This window comes from Trachypithecus francoisi, unplaced genomic scaffold (assembly GCF_009764315.1).
Source record: "Trachypithecus francoisi isolate TF-2019V2 unplaced genomic scaffold, Tfra_2.0 Lachesis_group10, whole genome shotgun sequence".
NCBI lineage: Eukaryota > Metazoa > Chordata > Mammalia > Primates > Cercopithecidae > Trachypithecus > Trachypithecus francoisi.
The window spans coordinates 124,856,804-124,881,680 of record NW_022681455.1 but is presented as its reverse complement, the minus strand read 5'-3'; the positions used below and the strand labels follow the sequence as shown (position 1 = coordinate 124,881,680).

At 45.8% G+C, this 24,877-nt stretch overlaps 2 protein-coding genes across 5 annotated transcripts in view; one reads left to right on the top strand and one right to left on the bottom strand.

Annotated features, from left to right (window-relative positions):
• Positions 1-879, bottom strand: part of DNAAF1 (dynein axonemal assembly factor 1) — a 33,606-nt gene extending 32,727 nt beyond the window's left edge. The window contains 1 exon segment of the mRNA XM_033219157.1: positions 580-879. Coding sequence (XP_033075048.1) covers positions 580-703 — 124 coding nt within the window. The 5' untranslated portion in view covers positions 704-879.
• Positions 880-948: 69 nt separating this feature from the next.
• Positions 949-24,473, top strand: HSDL1 (hydroxysteroid dehydrogenase like 1). 4 transcript variants are annotated; one of them, XM_033219159.1, is made up of 7 exons: positions 949-1,059; positions 10,052-10,160; positions 11,034-11,097; positions 15,194-15,419; positions 16,393-16,838; positions 17,049-17,276; positions 21,994-24,473. In XM_033219159.1, the coding sequence occupies exons 4-7, from the start codon at positions 15,200-15,202 to the stop codon at positions 22,090-22,092; spliced, it is 993 nt and encodes a 330-aa protein (XP_033075050.1). In that variant the 5' UTR covers positions 949-1,059; positions 10,052-10,160; positions 11,034-11,097; positions 15,194-15,199; the 3' UTR covers positions 22,093-24,473. The 4 variants fall into 4 exon arrangements, with proteins under 4 accessions (XP_033075050.1, XP_033075049.1, XP_033075051.1 ...); XM_033219160.1 differs by lacking the exon at positions 10,052-10,160 and adding an exon at positions 2,250-2,352 and having other exon boundaries at positions 956-1,059; XM_033219158.1 differs by lacking the exon at positions 10,052-10,160.
• The last annotated feature ends 404 nt before the right edge of the window (positions 24,474-24,877 follow it).

Sequence of the window (24,877 nt, the reverse complement as noted above, 5' to 3'; positions counted from 1 at the left end):
GTCTGGTGGGTGTTTTTGTCTTGTTTTTGTTTTTGTTTTTTGAGATGGAGTCTCCCACTGTCGCCCAGGTTGGAGTGCAACGGTGAGATCTCGGCTCACTGCAACCTCCGCCGCCCGGGTTCAAGCGATTCTCCTGCCTCAGCCTCCCAAGTAGCTGACACTACAGGCGCCTGACACCACGCCCAGCTCATTTTTTGTATTTTTAGTAGAGACAGGGTTCCACTATGTTGGCCAGGCTTGTCTCGAACTCCTGACTGACCTGATGATCCGCCAGCCTCCGCCTCCCAAAGTACTGGAATTACAGGCATGAGCCACCGCGCCCGGCCGAGTCTATTCTGTCACTGACTAGCCGAGGGTTATCTGTTTGGAGAAAGTTTTATAATCCCTTAAGTATCTTAAGTATTTCCTCCTCTGTACGAAATGGGGAGAGAAGCCCCTACTGCAGAGCGTTGGCTGCTACCGTTACTATTATTGTTATTATTTGGCTGTGAAGATCGGGTATGTGGTGTGGGAAGGGGGCTGGAGCGCCCAGCCGTGTCGGCCCCTTGCCCACCACCCTCCGTAGGGGGCAATCGGCACCTTCCTTGCAGCCCCCTGGGCCTGCGCTCCCGTGGTCACCCGCAGACTGCTCCACGCCGGACTCCTGCGTGCAATCCAGCTCTGCTGCCCCACCTGCCGCAGGCTCCGAGGGTTTAGGATGCATGTTTACTTCGGCGACACCGAACGCCTCGCAGCTGTGGGGAGCCCTGGTCCGCAGTGGACGTAGCTACGGCCCCAGCCCAGCCAGAGACTCCCAGTTTTCCTTCTTCGCCAGCCGTTCGCGCCCTAGTCGTTGCAGCCCAACGCTTCCCCGGTCGCCAAGGCAACTGCCGCGCACGCGCACTCGGGTCGGGCCGGCGCGCTGGGGACGCCGGGCGGGGGGGCCTGAGACGGCTCCGCCCCCGGCGCGTGCGCGAGTCACGTGAGGGCGCGGAGCGGCAGCAGCTGCGGCGGCAGAGACGTGGGCGGTGGCCGCGCGGGTCTGGCGGGACCGGTTTGGAAGACTTTGCCGCCCTGCAGGTACCGCGCCCCCCCGCGCCCTGGGCGCCCTCTCGCGGCCCTTCCGCCCCAGACCCCGCCTCGGCCCCCTCTGCGCCAGCCGGCTGCTTCGCCGGACCCCTCTGAGTTCTCACCACGCCCCCCAGGCCCCGGGCCCCCTCCGCGGCATCCGGCTCCGAAGCCCCTCGGCGCCCCTGACCCCAGGAAATCTTCGTCCCTCCGTCCCGTGAGACTCCTTCCTTCAGACCAAACACCCCCAGCCCCGCCCCTTCACATCTCAGAGCCCTCCTTCCGCCGGCTCCATCCCCACGCCCCCCGCCGCGGCGCTGCACCCCCATACTCTCCCTTCCCCCGGGCCTCTCCCACCAAACCCCGAACCCCGTTGTCGCCGGCGGGTGCCCTGCCCTCCCTGCAGCCTCTCACCCGGCTCCTACCCCGAGCGACCCCAGCAATCGCCTCCTTTGTCGGTGCTGCTTTATTCTCCTTTCTAAACGATTTGGTTTGAGTTGTTGTTGCCGTTGTTTTTCTAAAATGGAAATAATTCAGAAGAATTGACCTCCTAAAGAAAGTGCACGCCGATTCCTCATGCAGCGGTCGTGGGTTCAGCTAGGATTTCCGAGTTTGCTCGTGTTGACTGGGCCTTGCCGGGTGCTGGAGGGGAAGGACTGGAAGACGAACCAGGCAGGTCCCTGTTCTGAAAACGTGCCACCCAGACACAGCCCCAGAAACCAGATCGCTGCAGCGCCCCTCGGCGATCCCAGCAGGATGTGTACAGTTGACTGCGAGGCAGTCTGGGGGTCTCATAGTGGGCTCCCTGGCCAGGACTCTGCGCCTTGCTACACCTCCATCTGAATTGCAAGCAGCCCTTTCTGAGTTGTGGGGTGTTGAGTGTACTACTTTACCTCTGTAAGCCTCAATTTCCCCATATATAAACAGGAGAATCTGACTGCGCTTTATAAGGTTAATGAGAGAATAAAGTGAGACAATAGGAATAAAGCACTTAGCAGCATCTTTTGCATAAAGTGAGTTCTCAGTTTTACTCTGACCGCCACAGATATCCAGTAGCTAATATCAAACACAATAATTGTGGCTAATAGCTTAGGTCTGTTGAACACTCATGGACGGGCACTGTTCTGAGTGCTTTCTATGGACCACCTCATTTTATTCCTCTTGTTGTTCTTAGGCAGAAACAGTTATCCCCTTTCTTACAGGTGGTGTGAACAACGTGCAGAGAGAGGCAAAGTAACTTCATTCAGGACACACAGCTCTTAAATGGAGAGGTGGATTCCAACCCAGGCAGGCCCCTTTCAGAATGTGTGTGTGTGTGTATTTATTTATTGATTGAGACAGTCTCGCTCCGTTGCCCAGGCTGTAGTGCAGTGGTGCCTGCGATCTCAGCTCACTGCTACCTCCACCACCACCACCCCCCCCCCCCCCCCCCCCCCCCCCCCCCCCCCCCCCCGCCCAGGCAATTCTTGTGCCTCAGCCTCCCGAGTAGCTGGGATTACAGGCACGTGCTACCACACCCAGCTAATTTTTTTTTTTTTTTAAGTGGAGACAGGGTTTCGCTGTGTTGGTCAGGGTAGTCTTGAACCCCTAGCCTCAAGTTATCAGCCCGCCTTGGCCTCCTAGAGTTCTGGGATTACAGACATGAGCCACTGCACCCGGCCATTTTTGGTTTTAATCACTGCAGGAATATTGCAGGGGCATAGAGTTGAACAAATTGGCGCTACTTTTTTTTTAAAGTAGGTTTTTAAAAATTGAAATTCGCATGACATAAAATTTATCATTTTAGCCATTTTAAAGTATATAACTCAGTAGTTCTTACTATAGTCACAATGCTATGCATCCATCACCAGTAACTAATTCCAGAACATTTTATCACCTACAAAAGAAACCCCAACCCCATTAACAGGCATACCCCTTTTCTCCCCCGTCCCTCAGCAGCCCTAATTTATCTTCTATCTGTGGATTTGCCTACGCTGGACATTTCATACAAGTGGAAACATACAACATACGACCTTTTGTATTTGGTTTCTGTCCTTTAGCATAATGTTTTCAAAGTTTATGTTGTAGTATGTATCAGTACTTCATGCTTTTTTATGGCTGAATAATATTCCTTTGTATGGGTAACACCACATTTTGCTTATTCATTTATTCGTTGATAGACATTTTGTTTGTTTCTGCCTTCTGGCAGTTGTGAGTAGGCTGCCGTGAACATGCAAGTAGGAGTTTTTATGTGAGCAAAATTTCTAATTATCTTAGGTATCCGCCTAGAAGTGGGGTACTCTGAATACTTTAATTCTTATTGCACAAATACAGATATGACAGTGAGGAGTATTGGATCTTGGACTAGAATCCAGGTTTCTAATTCCATGTTGCTGCTCTTAGGCTCAGCTTCATTGTGCGTTTAGTCATATACCAAAAATTGGCAGTGAAGGCAAATAAATCCCAAAAAGTCATGATACACCAATGACTAACTTTGTCAAACTGCTGACACAGAGTATGAGAAGCTTCTTAAAACTTTTTCTTGGCCGGGCGCCGTGGCTCAAGCCTGTAATCCCAGCACTTTGGGAGGCCGAGACGGGCGGATCACGAGGTCAGGAGATCGAGACCATCCTGGCTAATATGGTGAAACCCCGTCTCTACTAAAAATACAAAAACTAGCCGGGCGAGGTGGCGGGCGCCTGTAGTCCCAGCTACTTGGGAGGCTGAGGCAGGAGAATGGCGGAAACCCAGGAGGCGGAGCTTGCCGTGAGCTGAGATCTGGCCACTGCACTCCAGTCCGGGCGACAGAGCGAGACTCCGCCTCAAAAAAAAAAAAAAAAAAAAAAAACTTTTTCTCAAGAGTTAAATTTGAAGCTTTAAACACAAAGCAGTATTTGGTTCTATTTATTAAATAAAATTGTCTACAGCAGCATATCAGGTGCTGAGGAGGAATATAAAGATGTGTGAGATCCGGCTGGGCGCATCCCAGTACTTTGGGAGGCTGAGGCGGGCGGATCATGAGGTCAGGAATTTGAGACCAGCCTGGCCAATATGATGAAACCCGTCACTACTTAAAAAAAAAAAACTACAAAAATTCACCAGGTGTGGTGGCACGTGCCTGTAGTACCAGCTACTTGGGAGGCTGAGGCAGAAGAATTGCTTGAACTTGGAAAGCAGAGGTTGTAGTGAGCTGAGATCGCACCACTGCACTCCAGCCTGGGCGACAGAGCGATACTCCGTCTCAAAAAAAAAAAGAAGTTGTGTGAGATCCCAGCTTCACACCATCACAAAACTCCAGGAGGATTAAAGACTTAAACTGAAAAAGCAAAAGTGTAAAATTTCTAGAAAATAATTCAAAAAAATTTCTTCATGACCTGAGGCTAAGGAGGGATTTCTGAAATAAAACGTAATGAGTACACATCCTAAAGCAGAAAGATTGATGCGTTTGTCTATTTCAAAATTAAGATATTCAGCCGGGTGCAGTGGCTCCCACCTGTAATCCCAGCACTTTGGGAGGCCAAGGCAGGTGGATTGCTTGAGCTCATGAGTTAGAGACCAGCCTGGGCAACATGGTGAAACCCCATCTCTACCAGAAAAGAAAAAAAAAATACTGGGCTTGGTGGTACATGCCTGTAGTCCCAACTACTTGAGATGCTGAGGTGGGAGGATGGCTTGAGCCCAGAAGGCGGAGGTTGCAGTGAGCTGTGATCATGCCACTGCACATCAACCTGGGCAGCAGAGCCAGACCTTGTCTCAAAATAATAATAGCACATTTAGTGTATCCAAGATACTGTAATGAGACACAAAACATACAGAGAGCTAGTATCTAGAATATTTAAAGAATGCTTACAATTCTAAGAGAAAAAGAAGGAAAGGACAAAAGATAGGAATGAGCATTTCAAAGGTTACAAAACACAGGCAGCACATACGTATAAAAAGGACTGTAGCCTTATTAGTAACCAGGGAAATGTAAATTAAAACCAGAATGAGATACCATTTCACAGCCACCCTGTTGGCAGAAGGTGAAGCTTTGGACGCTACCAGCCAGTGACATTGAGGAGTGGCACGAACCCGCTGCTGGCGGGAGTGTGAATGGGTTCTGCTGCTTTGCAAAAGCATTTGGCAGTGGAATGCATGTGGCCCAGCAGTTCAGCCATGGGCAGATGCCTTTGAGAATTCTTGCACAGGTGTGCAGGAGATGGGGACAAGTGCCCCCTGCAGTGCTGTTCCTTACTGTAAAGTCAAAACCAACAGAAACAATGCATGTGCCCAGCACCAGCAGCAGGGGGATCTGTGAACGGCAGTGCATCTGAACCGTGAGATACCGTGCAGCTGCAGAGGAGGATGGACTACAGCTGCAGGGGCATGGATGAGTCTCGGGAATAATGTTGAGTGAAAGAAAGAAGTCACCAAAGGGTCCCTGCAGTGTGGCTCCTTTACATGAGGCTCAAAACCAGGCAAAACTTGGCAGTACTGTTACTCTTTCAGAATACATGCTTGGGGTATACAGCTGTTTTGTTAAAAAAGTCAGGGAGTGACTACCCCAAAATTTAGGACAGAGGCTGCCTCCAGGATAGAGGAGGGGCTATAATCAGAGGAGCAGCATACAGGACTTCTAGGACACTAGTTTTGTTAAGTAGGCTGGTGGCTAAGTGGCTGTTTTATTATTCTTTGAACTGTGCATAATACGTTTTACGTACTTCTGTATATATTTTACAAATTTTGCCAGATGCGGTGGCTCATGCCTGTAATCACAGCAACTTTGGGAGGCCGAGATGGGTGGATCACTTGAGGTCAGGAGTTCAAGACCAGTCTGACCAACATGATGAAACCCCATCTCTACTAAAGATACAGAAACTAGCTGGGCATGGTGACAGGCACCTATAGTCCCAGCTACTTGGGAGGCTGAGGCAGGATAATTGCTTGAACCCAGAAGGCGGAGGTTGCAGTGAGCAGAAATTGCACCATTGCACTCCAGCCTGGAAGACAGAGCAAGACTCTGTCTAAAAACAAAAATTTTTTTTAATTACAGAAAAATTTGTTTTCTATACATCTCCTGTCCTCCAGAGGGCTGTGCTCTCCTTGGACAACCAAGAAACTGAGATATAAGCAAGTTTAGTGTTTACATAGAATCCAGAGCAGTGTGTGCTAAGTGCCACATGGGTAAGAGAGATGGAGAGGAACTCAGAGGCGGGGGCAGTGCCACGACCTGGGAAGGGAAGAGACAGGAAGGAAGTTTCTCCCCAGGCTGGCACGTTGTCGGTGCTTGTCAGGAAGTGATTGAACTGAGGAGAAGGCATGGGACATGAAAGGTTAGGAAGAACAGAGGATTTGGAGTGCTGAGTACAAGACAGAGTCACACTCTGAAAAAAAGTAAGATTTCTTTGAAAAAGTGTTTTCAATGAAAACAGTCATAGCCCTGGAGCCTTACTGAAAAGCTAGATAATCCCAGCTGGTAAGGAGGGGGACCTCAGGTCTACCCTGGTCAGTTGAAGATGACAGGAATCTCTGAGACTTTCTGGCTCCTGAATACACATCGTGGTTTTAGCCTAAGGGAGGTTGCAGAGTTTTCAGTTTGTCTCTTCCATGTCCTGAAAGTTGAACTGACTGTTCATCCATCCCTTCCTGCCACTGTTTAGCCTTATCCCCTGTGGCTGATGGAACAAACTGCCACAAAGGTAGGGCTTAAAATGACCTAGATGTCTCTTCCTTCTGGAGACGGGAATCTGAGATCATTCTGACTGGGCTAAAGGCAGGGTGTCAGCAGGGCTGTCTTCCTCTGCAGGTTCCAGGGCAGAATCCTTTTCCTGGCTTCTGCCAGCTTCTAGAGGCCACCCTCAGTCCCTGACTGGTGACCCACCCCTCTGTCCATCATCGAAACCAGCAGCACAGAGTACCTTCAACTCGAGCTGTCTCTGACCTCTCCCTCTAGTCACATTGCTCGCTGTCTTTGATCTTCCTGCCCCCCTTACAAGGACACATGATGACATTGGACCCACCCTCCCCAGCTCAGAGTCCTTAACTCAATCACATCTACAGAGTCCCTTTTGCCACATAAGGTAACGTATTTACAGGGTCTGGGGATTAGGCTGTAGATACCCCTGGAGGCCATTACTCTGCCCACCACACTGTCGTTCGCTGGTGCTTTGATTGTTTTTTTTCTGTCCTACTTGCTTTGTCTTCTTTAAAACCCTGGCCAGTCTGCCTTGTGTTCTTTTACCACCCGCCCCACGTCACATGCATTTGGATAGCTTGGTGATGTCCATGTTTCAGCCAAGACTTTCCTCCCAGAACTCTTGGTTCATGAAGGTTTTTGTATTTGATCTGATTGCCCTTTACACTGCTAGGTGGAGTGGAGTCCCCTTCACTGTGGAGTGGGATCAGGTTACAGGCCACAGCAGTGGTGCTTTGAAGAGGTGACTTTGCTCCTTGCAGTTACGACCATAATTGTCCCATGACGCTTTTGCAGTTGTAATGTTTCCTGTAGGTTTTTGATGACTCTTGACCCATAGAAGTAGAAAATGCTTAAAAGATAATAGGGAATTGCTCTTCTTTTTCTAGTTTGGAGACAGTTCTGGTTTTGTTTTGTTTTGTTCACAGATGTTTTAGTTTTCTGCAGAGATGAGAAAACAAAGCTTAAAATTTTTTAAAAATAAGTATTTTATATTTTTCCAACTTCATTGGACTATAATTGACAAAATTATAGAAATTTAAGGTGTACAACATGATTTGATATGTGTATACTTTGTGAAATGATCGCTACAACCAAGTTAATTAAGACATTCATCTCCTCAGTTACTTTTTATTTCTTTATGGTGAGAACACTTGAGATCTACCCTCTAAGCAGAGTTTAAGCCTACAGTTTGGTATTGCTCACTACGGTCACCGTACTGTACATTAGATCTCCAGATGTGTGCATTTTATAATTGAAAGTTTGTACCCTTTGACGAAAACTTCCCACCCATGCCCCCACCTCTAGCAACCACCATTCTACTCTCTGTTTAAGAAAACAAAGCTTTAGAATAACTTTTTGCAGGTAGATTGTACAGGAATCAGAATTTTACTGTGTTTTAGTATTGCTTTCCGCATCATGGGTTTCTCTAGGTTGTAGGCTGCCTTAGTTGGTTTTGAGCTGCTATAACAAAATACCATGAACTGGGTGGCTTGGAAACAGCAAACACTTTTCACAGTTTGGGAGGCTGAATTGTCCAAGATCAAGGTGGTGGAGCCCTCATTATCTGATCACCTCCCAAAGGCCCTCCCTTCTAAACCATCACCTGGGGGGTTAAGTTTCAACACCAAGAGTCGGGTAGTGGGGCCGAATGCTCAGACCAGACCGTAGCACAGGTTAATAGCTTTCACTATTCAAGCCACAAAACAGTAACGAGTCAGACACCTAAAGCAACTTTGACGAGGCTTGATATCTACATATCCCTTAGTGGGCTTCTAGGCTTAAATGTGTGATAGATTCCTTTGAAAGTTTCAGTGAGAGGCCATGAGCTTTTGAAATGTGGCGGCTTTGGGGGAAAGTACTGATTTCCTTTGTCATGAGAAAAATGTTATTTTCCATCATGTACAGAGGGTAGGGAAGAAGATCGAGAGGAGGGAATGAATTTTAATTTCCAATTCTCTTAACATTTTTGGCCCATCAGGGTGTGAGAGAATATGTGAAGCGTCTGGCGAGGCTGAGGAGCAGCAGAGGCCACAGAGCCTGTGCTCTCCATGTGGCCCACTTTCATCCCCAGCTGGGTGACGAGGGCTCAGGACCCCTCGTCTCCCCTGCTGCGTTACCTTCCCAAACAAGCCCCACCAGCTCCCTCCTTGGTGCTCAAGGAGGAGGCCCAAGCACTCCAGTCTGGCGTGAAGGCGTCTCCAGTCTGCCTCTCCCAGCCTCCTTCAAGCCTGTGTGCCTGCACACATGGGGCCTCACACAGGATGGCACAGCCTGTGCTGTCCGCGCGGGGGACTTCCCAGTGTTTCCTGAGCAGGCCAGATCCTTGACCGTGCCGAGCCTTTCTCCGTGGGCCCAGGCCTGGGAGGCCCCTTCCCTCCTCTCTGCCTAGAGATTCTACTCACACTTCAAGACCCATTTCTCCCCAGTGGCGCCCTTGCCACCTTACGTTGCAGTTGCTTGGTGTATCTTTCTCTGGCTTCCGTGTATAGCAGGTGGCACGGAGTCCTGGTTTATTCATGATGGTGTCCTCAGTCTTCATTGCTATTCTAGAAGTTTGGTTTTCCATGTACATCTCGAGAGACTGTGGGACCAGTGACCATGTGTGTTTAGGCCTCTTCGCTGTGGGTTCACTATCCATTCCTAAATCGGCATTTGAATGTATCAGTCTTCTGTGGGTTTTGCGGATGTGAGTCAGATCTCTTTGTCTTGAGCTGCCTCTGAGGAATGAAAAACTTGCATTTCTATCCATCAAGGCTGAGGACCAGACCTTGAATGCCATCAACCCCTCTGATGCTCTGTGATTTTTAAAATATACGTAGCAACCATAATATTAACACATGTTTAAGGTACTTGCACATGATGGCCCTCCCCTGACAAGATGGTGAGGGGTGTCTAGTGGGGGTGTTGAAAAGCTGGGCCGTGATGGACTTGAAGCCTCTCAGCCCCCGGTTCCTGTACTCACCTCTGCAGTGGGTGTGTCTCCTCTGCTGGCCTGAGTGGGAGGTCTCTGGTGGGTTTAGCACGCAAGCTTTTCTTTCTGTAAAGGATCAAAGGAATTTGTGGGTGGTCTGCTCCTGAGCTGGGGGCTGAGATGGATCCTGCCATGCGGAGACTGAGAGCCGGACAGGAAAAGACTCTGCCTCTGAGCTGCAGCCAGAGATGTGGTAGTGTTGAGCTTCTTTGTGCCAGGATTTGTGGAAGGTGCTGGAGAAACAGAGAGGAATAGAATTTGGCCTCTGTGCTGGAGGACTGCAGCCTGCTGGGGTGGTCAGAGACAGAACAGTTCCAGCGCGGTGTGTGTGGTGGAGGAGAGGGAAAATGTGGACCAGAGGTTTCCTTTCATTTCCTCAGCACCTGACCCACTCACAGCCTCAGGGGGGCTGCGCCCAAACACAGTGGGACACCTTCCTCCCTGCCACCCTGCCAGGAGATTAGACAGGTGGTGGACACCTGAACTCAGGTAGGCTGGCCAGAATCCCTGCCAGGATTTGGAAAGAGAGGCCAGGACAGCCTGTGGCAATGTGGATGTTCCAGGGAACGCTGCAGGTGGAACTGAAGAAGGGGTGTGCAGAGCGAGGCAGTGGGAGGCCCATGTGAAACCCAGACAGGCACCAGGCAGAGAAAGGCACCAAGGGCAGCTGTGGCTGCTCCCTTCCCTGACGCCGGCGTGGTGCCTGGGTGGTGTTTCCCCAAGGGTCCCTGGGATTGGAATGGGCTTTTGTCCCATTTGATGAAATGTTCCCTAAGAAAAAAGGCATAGGAAAGGCCGGGCGCGGTGGCTCAAGCCTGTAATCCCAGCACTTTGGGAGGCCGAGACGGGCGGATCACGAGGTCAGGAGATCGAGACCATCCTGGCTAACACGGTGAAACCCCGTCTCTACTAAAAAATACAAAAAACGAGCCGGGCGAGGTGGCGGGCACCTGTAGTCCCAGCTACTCGGGAGGCTGAGGCAGGAGAATGGCGTAAACCCGGGAGGCGGAGCTTGCAGTGAGCTGAGATCCAGCCACTGCACTCCAGCCTGGGCCACAGAGCGAGACTCTGTCTCAAAAAAAAAAAAAAAAAAGAAAAAAGGCATAGGATAAGGGGGGCACCCTCCAGCTGTTCCTGAGGACACATGCACTGTGTCCCCAACAGACACCAGAAGCTTTTCTTATTCTGAGAGGAGGGTACTTGGAGCTTAGTACGTGGTTTGCTGCCATACAGAGATTCATGGCGTAAGAATTTTTGTGTTTTCTTAATTTTTGAGCCCTTGGATGTTAGTTTAATATAGTTTTCCCAGCTGAACTAAGAGGAAAAGAAAAGGCATTTGTTTCTTGTTGGTTTTATTCACAGATTGGCCTTAAGAGAAGGACAGAGCTGTATACTGCTGACGACCCAGAACTGGCAGACTTAGAAGGTAAGAGACCCCAGGGCAGGTAACGACCTCAGCAGAGAAACTGGGGCCCCCTGTGTTGTCAGACACCTTTTGCTAGATATTTACTTCAAAAAGGTTCAGATTCTTGAAAAAAATCAGGCTTAAGGAGGAAGCTTCCATCAGTGTGGGGTCCCTCCATGAGACAAGCCTGACCTTCTTTTTGTAGCGAGAGCCTTACTCGGTACACTTAGAGCAGCTAATTTCCCCACAAATACTGCTTCGACTACAACCCATTGATCTTGATATGTGGTATCTATTTTTTCTTTTTCTTTTTTTTTCTTATTTATTTATTTTTTTTGAGACCGAGTCTTGCTCTGTTGCCCAGGCTGGAGTGCAGTGGTACGATCTCAGCTCACTGCAAGCTCTGCCTCCTGGGTTCACGCCATTCTCCTGCCTCAGCCTCCCAAGTAGCTGGAACTACAGGCACCCGCCACCATGCCCGGCTAATATTTTGTATTTTTGGTAATAGAGACGGGGTTTGTGTTAGCCAGGATGGTCTCGATCTCCTGACCTCGTGATCTGCCCGCCTTGGCCTCCCAAAGTGCTGGGATTACAGGCATGAGCCACTGTGCCCGGCCTGTAGTTATCTATTTTTTCATTGAAAACATTGTTTTAACAGCCTAGATGTGTGCCTACCTGTTATTAGAAGAATAAGCTTAATGTTCCAAGTGTCTAGGTTTCTTTAGTCATGGCTTGTTATTCCCAGTTTTATTACATTTTGCTTGAGAAGTCCTGGTACATACAGGTAACTACATATAGGTAATTGTTTTTGCATTTACTTTCCTCATGGCCATGTGTTTGATTAGTTATGACAAAAGGCACACACACGTTTTATGAGTTATTTCTGGAACTCACAATTTAGGGTGGTCTAACATAGAATATCAGGTGTTTTGTTTTGTTTTGTTTTGTTTTTTGGGTTTTTTTTTTTTTGAGATGGAGTCTAACTCTTGCCCAAGCTGGAGTGCAGTGGTGCAATCTCGGCTCACTGTAATATCCGCCTGCTAGATTCAAGTGATTCTCCTTCCTCAGCCCCTCAAGTTGGGCATGCACCACCACACCCGGCTAATTTTTGTATTTTTAGTAGAGATCAGGTTTCACCATGTTGGCCAGGCTGGTCTTGAACTCCTAACCTCAAGGGATCTGCCTGCCTCGGCCTCCCAAAGTGCTGGGATTACAGGTGTAAGTCACTGTCCCTGGCTGAAATCTCAGTTTTTACTGTTCTTATAGGGTATTAATGTTTGGGGCACGTCTTTGGGAATCTGTTTTGGGCATGTCTTTGGGAACCCAGTAATTATGACTGTTGACGGGCTGCAGCCAGTGTGAAAACTCTGATACCTGCCCCGTCATCAGCGTATCCAGCAGCAGGAGGATTGTGGGGGGGTGGTGGCGCGGCTTCCTGTCATGCACATCTGGAAACAGGCATGCTCATTCGCTACCCAGAAGGGGGGCTAACTTTGAATATATTTCAAAGGATTGTCAATCAAAGGATTTGGGAGCAGTAAGGGGTATTGGTGACTGCTGTTTGGAAGATTGCTCAGAAAAAAGAAAGACTTCATTGAACTAGACAGCTCATATTTTAGGTGATCTCAGCCAATCTGGTGCATAAAGAAAAATTACCCCAAAGGAGCATTTATTTTAGTTGTTTTTAGCTTAAGTATTTGGCTTATGTACTTAGTCAAATTTAAAACGTTTCCTTTTCCTGATGAACTTTGGCATTCTCATTGCGGGAGGTGAGTTTCTGTGCACAGAGCCCCAGTGGGCAGCATTTTACCTGTAGGGAATAAAGGGGCCCGACTTTTCATTTGAGGAAAACTTGTTTGTTTGTTTGTTTGTTTGTTTTGAGATGGAGTTGCAGTCTGTCGCCCAGGCTGGAGTGCAGTGGCCCTATATTGGCTCACTGCAGCCTCCGCCTCCCCGGTTCAAGCAGTTCTCTGCCTCAGCCTCCCAAGTAGCTGAGACTACAGGCGCCCACCACCGTGTCCAGCTAATTTTTGTATTTTTAGTAGAGATGGGGTTTTACCATCTTCGCCAGACTGGTCCTGAACTTCTGACCACCCGCCTTGGCCTCCCAAAGTGCTGGGATTATAGGCATGAGCCACTGCGCCTGGCCGAGGAAAACATTTTTTAAACTTAATGCCACATTAGCTTAATTTGGTAACTTCATATGGTAGCAATATCAACGTCACACGGTACCACTGTGGAACTTTCTGTTTTTGAGAGATTGTTTCCTTACCGTAGGGCATTTAGGAATCCTACTGCTTCTCTACTTCTTCAGTTTTCAGTCATATTTATTTTGTATGTTTTGTTGATTTGTAATTAACACTACACAGTTACATATATTTATTCAACACTTTTAAAATTATTTTATATGCCTTTTGTCACAATATGGTGCCGTTCTTGTGCGTGTTCCATTTCAGTGGTTAATTTGTTTTCTTCTGCTTGGTTCCTTTTTTACTCTGCAAAACTTGGTTGAGCTCAAATTACACTGCAGTGGAGTAGGAGGGAATTCACCCATTCTTTCTTAAACTTATGCTAATTTTTGCTGCTACTGTTGGGTATTTTCTTAGGTTCCAGACCTTTTTTTTTTTTTTTTTTCTATTTTAAAGGGATTCTTTAAAAGTGGCCACCCCCAGAAGTTTTATATTTCTTTTTCTTTTGGCTTAAATCAATGTTCTTTTTAGAATATAAGCTGTGTCCTTGGGTTTGTGTGTATCTTGAGTTCCCTGTAATATAAGTGTAGTCTATTGCAGTTGTTTTGATATTTTGTCTTTCACAGGATGAACACAGTTGGTTTAGCCTGATATGAAGTCCACTCACTCGGTCTGTGGCCAGGGCTCCCCATGCCTTGCCTTGGTCCACTTCTGCAGGGTTATCTCTGATTGCAGGCACACATCTACCAGATCATGTGGCATTATACATTATTTTGTTAAATGTCTGTGTCTTCACCTAGGGACGGTCATTTAGTTCATCTGTGAATCCTTCAAATCACAGTACATAGAACCTAGTAGGTGCTTAGTAAATGCATGCTCTGTGGACACTCACCAGAGTTGTGTTGGACTTTTCTTTCCTCAAATGTAAGGGACCAGGCAACATGATGGTTACAAATTAAGTTAGAAGATGGAGGAGTGCTCACTCTGTTGTCATTTGAGAAGCCATTTTTCCAAGCTTGGAGGTTATCTCTTTAAACAAAAAAAATTTTTTTTTTAATTGATGTAAAGGTTTTTAAAAGCTGAGTTTTGTCTCCAGTGGATCGTAAGCTTTTGAGGCCAAGGCCGTGTCTTAGTGCCACCTCTGTTTCATCTCCTTTGTCCCTACACAGGTAGTAGGTCCTCCGTACTTGCTGATTGTGAATAAAGCAAAGAAATACATGTACCTCCGCTGTATGCATTAGAAGCTTTGTGTTTGTTATTATTAGACTAGGAGCATGTTTCAGGCACAGAGCATATTGTGTTTGTCTCTGTAGCCACAGCATGTAGTGTAGTACCTGATTTTAGTGGGAATTTGGTAACTTCTGGTAGTTATGTTGATTAGTCTCCTTGGAAGAAAGTAACTTTATAAGCTACAGATGTTAAATGATGAGATCATAAATTGACTGAATCTCCAGGCATGGTGGCTCACGCCTGTAATCCCAGCACTTTGGGAGGCCAGGGTGGGGGCGGATCACCTGAGATCAGGAGTTCGAGACCATCCTGGCCAACGTGGTAAAACCCCATCTCTACTAAAAATAAAAAATTAGCCAGGTGTGATGGCATGTGCCTGTAGTCCCAGCTACTTGGGAGGCTGAGGCAGGATAATCGCTTGAACCCGGGAGGTGGAGGTTGCAGTGAACCAAGATGACACCACTGCACTCCAGCCTGGGCGACAGAGTGAGACTCTGTCTCATAGATAGATAGATAGATAGATAGACAGACAGACAGACAGACTGAATCCATGGGCCACGTGCATTTGAAAAGTTACTGTTATTTGAATGCACAACTGACAAGATCTGAAGCCCTCAGCTGGATGTCTTCACTCAGACTGTGTATGTTCCTTTAATTTATTAACCAAAGAGGCTCTCTCTCTTTCCTTCTCCCTGCAGGTTGCCATGGCTGCTGTTGACAGCTTCTACCTCTTGTACAGGGAAATCGCCAGGTCTTGCAATTGCTATATGGAAGCTCTAGCTTTGGTTGGAGCCTGGTATACCGCCAGAAAAAGCATCACTGTCATCTGTGACTTTTACAGCCTGATCAGGCTGCATTTTATCCCCCGCCTGGGGAGCAGAGCAGACTTGATCAAGCAGTATGGAAGATGGGCCGTTGTCAGTGGTAACCTACTTTATAATCAAAATAATCTTTTCTATGAAGTCGGATGCATTATTCAAGGAGTTATTGAATTTAATGTGATGTTTTTATTGGAACATGCTGATAAAAAAATGAAACTTATGACTCCTGCCGTGATTATGTTCACATTTTCTTTTTTTTTTTGAGACGGAGTCTCGCTCTGTGGCCCAGGCTGGAGTGCAGTGGCCGGATCTCAGCTCACTGCAAGCTCCGCCTCTCGGGTTTACGCCGTTCTCCTGCCTCAGCCTCCCGAGTAGCTGGGACTACAGGCGCCCGCCACCTCGCCCGGCTAGTTTTTTGTATTTTTTAGTAGAGACGGGGTTTCACCGTGTTAGCCAGGGTGGTCTTGATCTCCTGACCTCGTGATCCGCCTGTCTCGGCCTCCCAAAGTGCTGGGATTACAGGCTTGAGCCACCGCGCCCGGCCATGTTCACATTTTCTTACTGCTCTCATCTGAGGAAGAACTTGCCTCATGATTGGTATCCTTCCTATTCTGCTCTCTGCTGTTCCCAGGCCTCCTCCAGACCCACTTGTACCACTTGCTTTTCCTTTTTGTTCTCTGTTTTAAAATCGTCTTTAGAAACTGTCATCACTTTCAGAAATGCTTCACGTATTTTGAATTTCATTTTAATTTATGAAGATTTCCCAGAAAAGCACCTCCTGCCACTCATGCAAGCCAGATAATAGTTTGAAAACAAATTCCTACTGTGTCTCCTAATCAATATGGTGAATGTAAAATAACTCCCTGTCCACGTGTCAGGATGTCTGGGAGACTGTGTAGCATGCGCCCTTCACGTTCCTGACTCAGCAACAGTGCCCTTGACTCGTAGATGTTAGAACTCACTTGACTTCTAGTGTGAATTTTTCTCGGACTAAACCTGACAGGGGGTACTTGAGGTCCATTTTAAGGGTCACACCATGAAGTGCGCGTGCTCACTTTTCCTGACTTGCATCCTAGGTGCAACAGATGGGATTGGAAAAGCCTACGCTGAGGAGTTAGCAAGCCGAGGTCTCAATATCATCCTGATTAGTCGGAACGAGGAGAAGTTGCAGGTTGTTGCCAAAGACATAGCCGACACGTACAAAGTGGAAACTGATATTATAGTTGCGGACTTCAGCAGCGGCCGTGAGATCTACCTTCCAATTCGAGAAGCCCTGAAGGACAAAGACATTGGCATCTTGGTAAATAACGTGGGTGTGTTTTATCCCTACCCGCAGTATTTCACTCAGCTCTCCGAGGACAAGCTCTGGGACATCATAAATGTGAACATAGCCGCCGCTAGTTTGATGGTCCATGTCGTGTTACCGGGAATGGTGGAGAGAAAGAAAGGTGCCATCGTCACGATCTCTTCTGGCTCCTGCTGCAAACCCACTCCTCAGCTGGCTGCATTTTCTGCTTCTAAGGTCAGATACTACTTACTGGAAGATGAAATCCTAATACCACAGAACATTTATTAACAATTGTTTGGTCTGATTTGTTGAACTCTTTGTCAGCAACTCACATTTGCTTATCCTGTATTTTTTCCTGAATTGATAATAAGCAAATCTTTTTTTCTCCTGGATTTTCAAGTTCACCCAGAATTAAAAGTCTTTTCCTTCCCTCTGTCTCAACAGGCTTATTTAGACCACTTCAGCAGAGCCTTGCAGTATGAATATGCCTCTAAAGGAATCTTTGTACAGAGTCTAATCCCTTTCTATGTAGCCACCAGCATGGCAGCACCCAGCAGCTTTCTGCACAGGTGCTCGTGGTTGGTGCCTTCGCCAAAAGTCTATGCACATCATGCTGTTTCTACTCTTGGGATTTCCAAAAGGACCACAGGGTACTGGTCCCATTCTATTCAGGTAGGAGTGTGCTTCAGGTCTCATAATTAGATTAATGCATCCTGAACCTTTCTCAGTGATACAGAGGAATATGATTAAAGCCTAAGATGAGAATTGTAAATTCTGACTTTGAAGCCTGACACTTAATCGTTTTGGTTAAGACACTACATTTTCTTTTGTGAGATTATTACATTAAGAATTTTCAAAATTCTTTCAAAGTTCAATCTATGTGGCACCTTAAAGGTGAAATATACTGCTTTGGCCGGGGTGTGGTGGCTCATGTCTGTCATCCCAGCACTTTGGGAAGCTGAGGTGGGCAGATCACCTGAGGTCAGGAGTTTGAGACCAGCCTGGCCAATATGGTGAAACCCCGTCTCCACTAAAAATACAAAAATTAGCTAGGTTTAGTGGTGTGTACCTGTAGTCCCAGCTGCTTTGGGAGGCTGAGGCAGGAGAATCGCTTGAACCCAGGAGGCAGAGGTTGCAGTGAGCCGAGATCGCGCTACTGCACTCCAGCCTGGGCGACAGAGCAAGGCTCTGTTTCAAAAAAAAAGAAATATGCTGCTGTAAGTGGATGGTAGGACTATAAAAATGCTAAGTATTTACATGGGAATTTCAAAGAGTCTAGTACTGCTTGAGGACTACCTCTAAGTTAAAAATATAATCCAAAAAAACCACAAAACCACAAGATAGGGCTATATTTCATGCAACCATTTTATCAAATAATATGTCCATATAGTCTTAGACTAATTTTTTCAAGCAGCATAGAACTTTTATTTTAAGTTTATCGTTTAGGCGTGACAAAGGATTGGGACCTTTTAGGACTTTGGAAAGTAACTGGGTCAGATATTTGAAATTGTCATCCTGAGTATTCATATGAGGATGCATCATTATTCATTATAATATACTTGAGTTCCTTTATCTGGTCTAGTAAAGAGTTGTGCCCTAGTTTAGAATTTTTTTTTTTTTTTTTTGAGATAGAGTTCTGTTCTTGTTGCCCAGGCTGGAGTGCAGTGGTGCGATTTTGGCTCACTGCAACCTCCGCCTATCGGGTTCAAGCAATTCTCCTGCCTCAGCCTCCGGAGTAGCTGGGATTACAGGTGCCTGCCACCGCGCTTGGCTAATTTTTGTATTTTTAGTAGAGATGGGGTTTCACCATGCTGGTCAGCCTGGTCTCGAACTCCTGACCTCAGGTGATCCATCCGCCTCGGCCTCCCAAAATGCTGGGATTACAAGCATGAGCTGGCTGGGTGCGGTGGGTCAAGCCTGTAATCCCAGCACTTTGGGAGGCCAAGGCCGCGAATCACAAAGTCGGGATATTGAGACCATCCTGGCTAACACGATGAAACCCTGTCTCTACTAAAAATACAAAAAAATTAGCCAGGCGTGGTGGTGGGTGCCTGTAGTCCCAGCTACTCAGAAGGCTGAGGCAGGAGAATGACGTGAACCCGGGAGGCAGAGCTTGCAGTGAGCTGAGATTGTGCTACTGCACTCCAGCCTGGACGACAGAGCAAGACTCCGTCTCAAAAAAAATAAAATAAATAAAATACAAGTGTGAGCCACCACACCTGGTCCAATTTTTTTTTTTTAAATATTCGGAGTTTTCTTAATTACCAAACAGATATTTTTGGGACGTTTGCATAAAGAGTATTAGATTTACCTCTACCAAATAAACATATACGTATATCAACAGTTACTTATTTTATGAAAGTGAGAGCTTAAGGCCGGGCGCGGTGGCTCAAGCCTGTAATCCCAGCACTTTGGGAGGCCGAGACGGGCGGATCACGAGGTCAGGAGATCGAGACCATCCTGGCTAACACGGTGAAACCCCATCTCTACCAAAAAATACAAAAAACTAGCTGGGCGAAGTGGCGGGCGCCTGTAGTCCCAGCTACTCGGGAGGCTGAGGCAGGAGAATGGTGTAAACCTGGGAGGTGGAGCTTGCAGTGAGCTGAGAGCCAGCCACTGGACTCCAGCCTGGGCGACAGAGCTAGACTCCGTCTCAAAAAAAAAAAAAAAGAAAAGAAAATGAGAGCTTAATAAGAAGCAGTTTTGGTTGGGCATGGCGAATCTCTAATCCCAGCACTTTTGGGAGACTGAGGCAGGTGGATCACCTAAGGTCAGGAGTTCGAGACCAGCCTTGCTAACATGGTGAAACCCCGTCTCTACTAAAAATACAAAACTTAATTGGTCATGGTGGCACGCCTGTAGTCCCAGCTACCTGGGAGGCTGAGGCAGGAGAATCGCTTGAACTCAGGAGGCAGAGGTTGCAGTGAGCCAAGATCACACCACTGTACTCCAGCCTGGGCAACAGAGCTAGACTTCATCTCAAAAAAAAAAAAGAAGCAGTTTTATTTAAGTAGTTGTTTCTAGGTCCTTTAATTACTTGAGAAAAGCAGAGAAACCTAAAAAGTAGTCTTAGAAGTCACTGACCATAAAATTTTTTTTAGAAATAAAGATATGATGAGGATGAGGTCTAGATGCAGTAGGTATTTTGACTGTATTTAAAAAACACAAACATTTTACTCACAATTAAATTTTGTTCACATTGATAAACTTTCCTTGAGAATGTGTTTTTCTGCCAAGAAATTCTGTTAAGCTGATTTAATTCCTGGAGTAGTTTTCTGTATAAAGTTGTTAAAACTTTCTGTTTTCATTTTATGTTACTCAAATTATTTTCAACACTATCATTTTTTATTTCCAATTTTACATCAAAGATTTGATTCATCCTTTGCTTTTTGTCTGTGGCATATTTCTCTGGTAGCTTTTGCTGCTGTGATTTTCTTTGTACACAGAGTGCGTGAGTGTGTATATGTGTGTGTGTGTGTGTCCTCCCTGGAGAGTAACCTGTGTCCACTTATTGACAAGAGGATTGGATAACCTCTGTTATCATGCATCAGTTCAGTTCATGGCTAGAATGTCAGTACTTGCCAAGGGCCTGTCTCTTTTTCGTATATGCGGTAGTAGAACTTTCATTCAGTTCTGGACAAATCTGTTAGAGGAGTGTGGGCTTTCTCCACCTCAGCACTGTTGGCACTGAGAGCGGATAATTCCTTGTCATGGGGAGTGTCCTGTGTATTGTAGGATGTTGAGCAGTACCCTGGGCCTCCACTTACTAGATACCAGTAGCATCCACTCCCAGTGTGACAACCAAATATGTTTTCAGACATTGCTCTACGTCTGCTGCTAGCACAAAGGCCCTGAGTGAGACCCCTGAAGCAGAGCAGCATCAGCAGGACTCCCTCCCCTGGTCCCCTGAGCCCCCCTGTCATAGGTCAAGATACCATCCCAACGTCTTGGTGTTTCTGATGGTTTTCCTGTTGAACTTTGTTCCAGCCTACCCGAGAAGCCCCAGTTTTCTCATAGAGTACTAACCGTGTGTGCGTGTGTCTGTTCCAACTGATTTAGTCCTAGAATGATTTTGAGTTTTGTTTTCTTTTTCTTTTAAGACGGAGTCTGGCTCTTGTCGCCCAGGCTGGAGTGGGTGGCACGATCTCGGTTCACTGCAAGCTCCGCCTCCCGGGTTCACACCATTCTCCTGCCTCAGCCTCCCGAGTAGCTGGGACTACAGGCACCTGCCACCACGCCCGGCTAATGTTTTGTATTTTTAGTAGAGACGGGGCTCCATCTTGTTAGCCAGGATGGTCTCGATCTCCTGACCTTGTGATCTACCATGCTTGGCCTCCCAAAGTGCTGGGATTACAGGCGTGAGCCACCGCGCCCTGCCGATTTTGTGGTTCTTAACCAGTGAACATTCTGTTCATATCACATTAAGTAAAGATAGAATTGTATTTACATGCAGGACAGTCCAGCCTCATTACAGAAAGTAGGGTAGGTGGGTGGTGGTCATGTTTCTATTCCCTGTAGAATCTAGGGTAAGATCTTAGGCAAAACTAGGTATTCAATACAGTAGTGCCTGGGGGCTTTTTCCATTGTTGTATTTAATGTGATAGGTGAGTATTTGTTGTGACTGGTGGATATTTGTTGTGACTAGTGGGTATTTGTTGTGACTGGTGGGTATTTGTTGTGATCGATTGGTGGGTATTTGTTGTGATCGATTGGTGGGTATTTGTTGTGACTGGTGGGTATTTGTTGTGACTGGTGGGTATTTGTTGTGATTGGTGGATATTTGTTGTGATTGATAGGTGGGTATTTGTTGTGATCGATTGGTGGGTATTTGTTGTGACTAGTGGGTATTTGTTGTGACTGGTGGATATTTGTTGTGATCGATTGGTGGGTATTTGTTGTGACTGGTGGGTATTTGTTGTGATCGATTGGTGGGTATTTGTTGTGACTGGTGGGTATTTGTTGTGACTGGTGGGTATTTGTTGTGATTGGTGGATATTTGTTGTGATTGGTGGGTATTTGTTGTGATCGATTGGTGGGTATTTGTTGTGATCGATTGGTGGGTATTTGTTGTGATCGATTGGTGGGTATTTGTTGTGACTGGTGGGTATTTGTTGTGATTGGTGGATATTTGTTGTGATTGATAGGTGGGTATTTGTTGTGACTGGTGGGTATTTGTTGTGATCGATTGGTGGGTATTTGTTGTGATCGATTGGTGGGTATTTGTTGTGACTGGTGGGTATTTGTTAAAATTGATTGGTGGGTATTTGTTGTAATTGATTGGTGGGTATTTGTTGTGATTGGTGAGTATTCATGTGCTGGTCTGTGTACTTGTTCCTTCAGTGTTGATTTCTCGTTCTAACCTCACAACCTTTTTCTCTTTCATTTTTAGTTTCTTTTTGCACAGTATATGCCTGAATGGCTCTGGGTGTGGGGAGCAAATATTCTCAACCGTTCACTACGTAAGGAGGCCTTATCCTGCACAGCCTGAGTCTGGATGGCCGCTTGAGAAGTTTTGCCAACTCCTGGGAACCTTGGTATTCCGACATTTGGAAAAACACATTTAATTTATCTCCTGTGTTTTATTGCTGATTATTCAGCATACTGTTGATTTGTCATTTGCAAAGCAGACGTCATACTGTCAGAATGCTGTGAAAAACCTCAAGGGTGTGTGGATGGCACAGGATCAATAATGCCTGAGGCTGATTGAAGACATCTACATTTCATGCTTTTTCCCTAACCTGTTCAAAAGTTACGCTTTTCTGTTGTTCTAGAGCCACAGCAGTCTAATATTGAAATATAATGTGATTTGTCAGCTCTTATAATTTCAGATGTTGTTTTTTAAGGGAAATTGACCATTACACTAGAGGAATTGTACTAGTTTTTAAATGTGCATCAAGAAAGACTACTGAAAAGTATTATTTTATAACTAAGATTGCTGGTACTATTAGGAAAAATCTGTGTGTATTGTATAGCTCTAGCTGTTTGACTATCTGTAATGAAAATGCTGCACTTCAACTGGTATTTCATTAGAGAACCGTGTGTGTGTACGCGTGTGTGTGTGTGTGTGTGGGTGTGGTGTCTTTGAGCAACTTTATTTATGGTTACCATATTTTTAAAAAGATTTTTTGTCTTTTTAAAAAATGACTTAACATGGAATCTTAGAGGGTATTAAAACAATCTAGATTATTCCTTTTCATCCTAGATAAGCCTACCAAATTTCATGCTGTTGATTTGCCATCAATAATATTACTTCCTACATTATATTTTTGTTTTTTCAAATCTGCTATGGAATGAACTTATTCCTAGATTTAGATATGTAAGAGAAACCTGCAGTCATCTTTTGATTTGTAAGGCAATCCTTGTGGATAAATAGTGATTTCTCAGCCTCTGACCCATTTCATAACTGAAATTTAGCCCTCTGCAGCTTGTTATATCTGGTTTTCCTACGTTTTTCTATGTAATATTATTCCAGTAGCATTATTGATAGAAATAATACGTATTTATGGAATAGTAAAATATGGACAAATTATGTGTGTGACATGATATATCTGTCAATAAGTTAGAAGCTTATTCTTGGTTTGTGTAATGAATTTATGTATTGTAGTGAATACCTTTATTGGTGTGAAGATAATTATGCACAGACCCTCACAATATGCGTTAACATTGAAACCTATGAAATGTCCTTAGTTGGGGTCTTATAAAGCCAACCATTTTTGAGGACCATGTACCTAGTGCTTTGAAAACTATAAGTCACTATATGAATATGACAATATGTGCACATTTAAAATTCAGGGCTTGGCATTGTGATACTGATGCAGAAGCTGGTAGATTGGTTAAAAGTCTGGACTCCTGTGGCATTTTTTTTTGTGGTATGATAATCTGTCATAAGCAGACCTGAGCACAATTTTATGGACACAGTTTTGCCCATAACATTGCCTACAGGATTTCCAGATGGGACTTGCACTCAGAAGATCAGCGGCCAACTCCAGAAGCTCTTCCATGCTCAGATCATGTCTTCAGAACTTAGATGTGAACATCTACACACTGGGAGATGCTGTGTGACCCCCAAGGTTTTGATTGAGCTAACTTGGAATCCTCTTGACTTCATGCCACATTGACGTGAACTTTGATGTGTAATAAGCAGCATAACTTCGTGTGAAAATACTGTCGTGTGAAAATATGTAAGGTTGCGTGGTCCAGTAATGTCTTAGATTGATAAATTAGGTATGGAATCGGAATCAGTGTTACGTGATGAGAATAGGTGAACGCACCTTGTCAGTGATGATGTAAAATTCTCTCCTTGGCAGGACATGGGCAAACATGCTGATTGGTGCAAGTGTGGCGCAGAGCTGTCCGTAGCTGTAGCGAAAGATGAAGAGCAAGACCTCTAGGTTTTCTAGCTTTCATTAAATATATTTTTTTCCCCAGAGCTAATTTGAAAGTTGATTGGACCACTGTGGATGGGGTCTCATTAAGAATGTGGGAAATATGGGCCGAGCATGGTGGCTCACGCCTGTAATCCCAGCATTTTGGAAGGCCAAGGTGGGTGGATCACTTGATCCCGGGAGTTCGAAACCAGCCTGGGCAACATGTCCTGTCTCTACAAAAAATACAAAAATTAGCCAGTCATGGTGGTGCATGCCTGTAGTCCCAGCTACTTAGGAGGCTGAGGCAGGAGAATCGTTTGAGCCCGGGATGCAGAGGTTGAAGTGAGCCAAGATCATGCCACTGCACTCCAGCCTTGAGACAGAGCGAGACCCTGTCTCAAAAAAAAAAAAAAAAAAAGAACATGGGAAATATGAACCTTTGAAACTTAATCTGTCAGTTGAAAGTTTAACAATAAAAGTAGTTGTTTCTGTTTCCTTTGGACGTGTTTTGTTCCAGATGTTTGTAATTTGGAATGAGAGAATTTTTTTTTTTCTTAGAAGTGATTACAAGAAATTAACTTAGGAACACCAGTGGTCATAACTGGTTGAAAGCTGACAAGTCAGTAACAAAATTGTTGAGAACAATGTACCTAGTCTTTGGAAGCTGCTGAGTTGACTTCTGGATCTCTGTCTCTTGGTAGGTTGAGTAAGGTGAAGATTGATTTGCTTGTGGAATTTGGCTGTGTGGAGGGAGATCATTGGTGATTTTTTTCCATGAGCCATTTCAATCTTTAAGCTAGATTGTAATGGATTCAAGAAAGAATGGGAAGAAAAAAAGGGAAGAGAGCAGATAGAGACAGCTCCTAGGAGACTTTCCTGTGTTTCAACCTCAATTACTTAAAATCT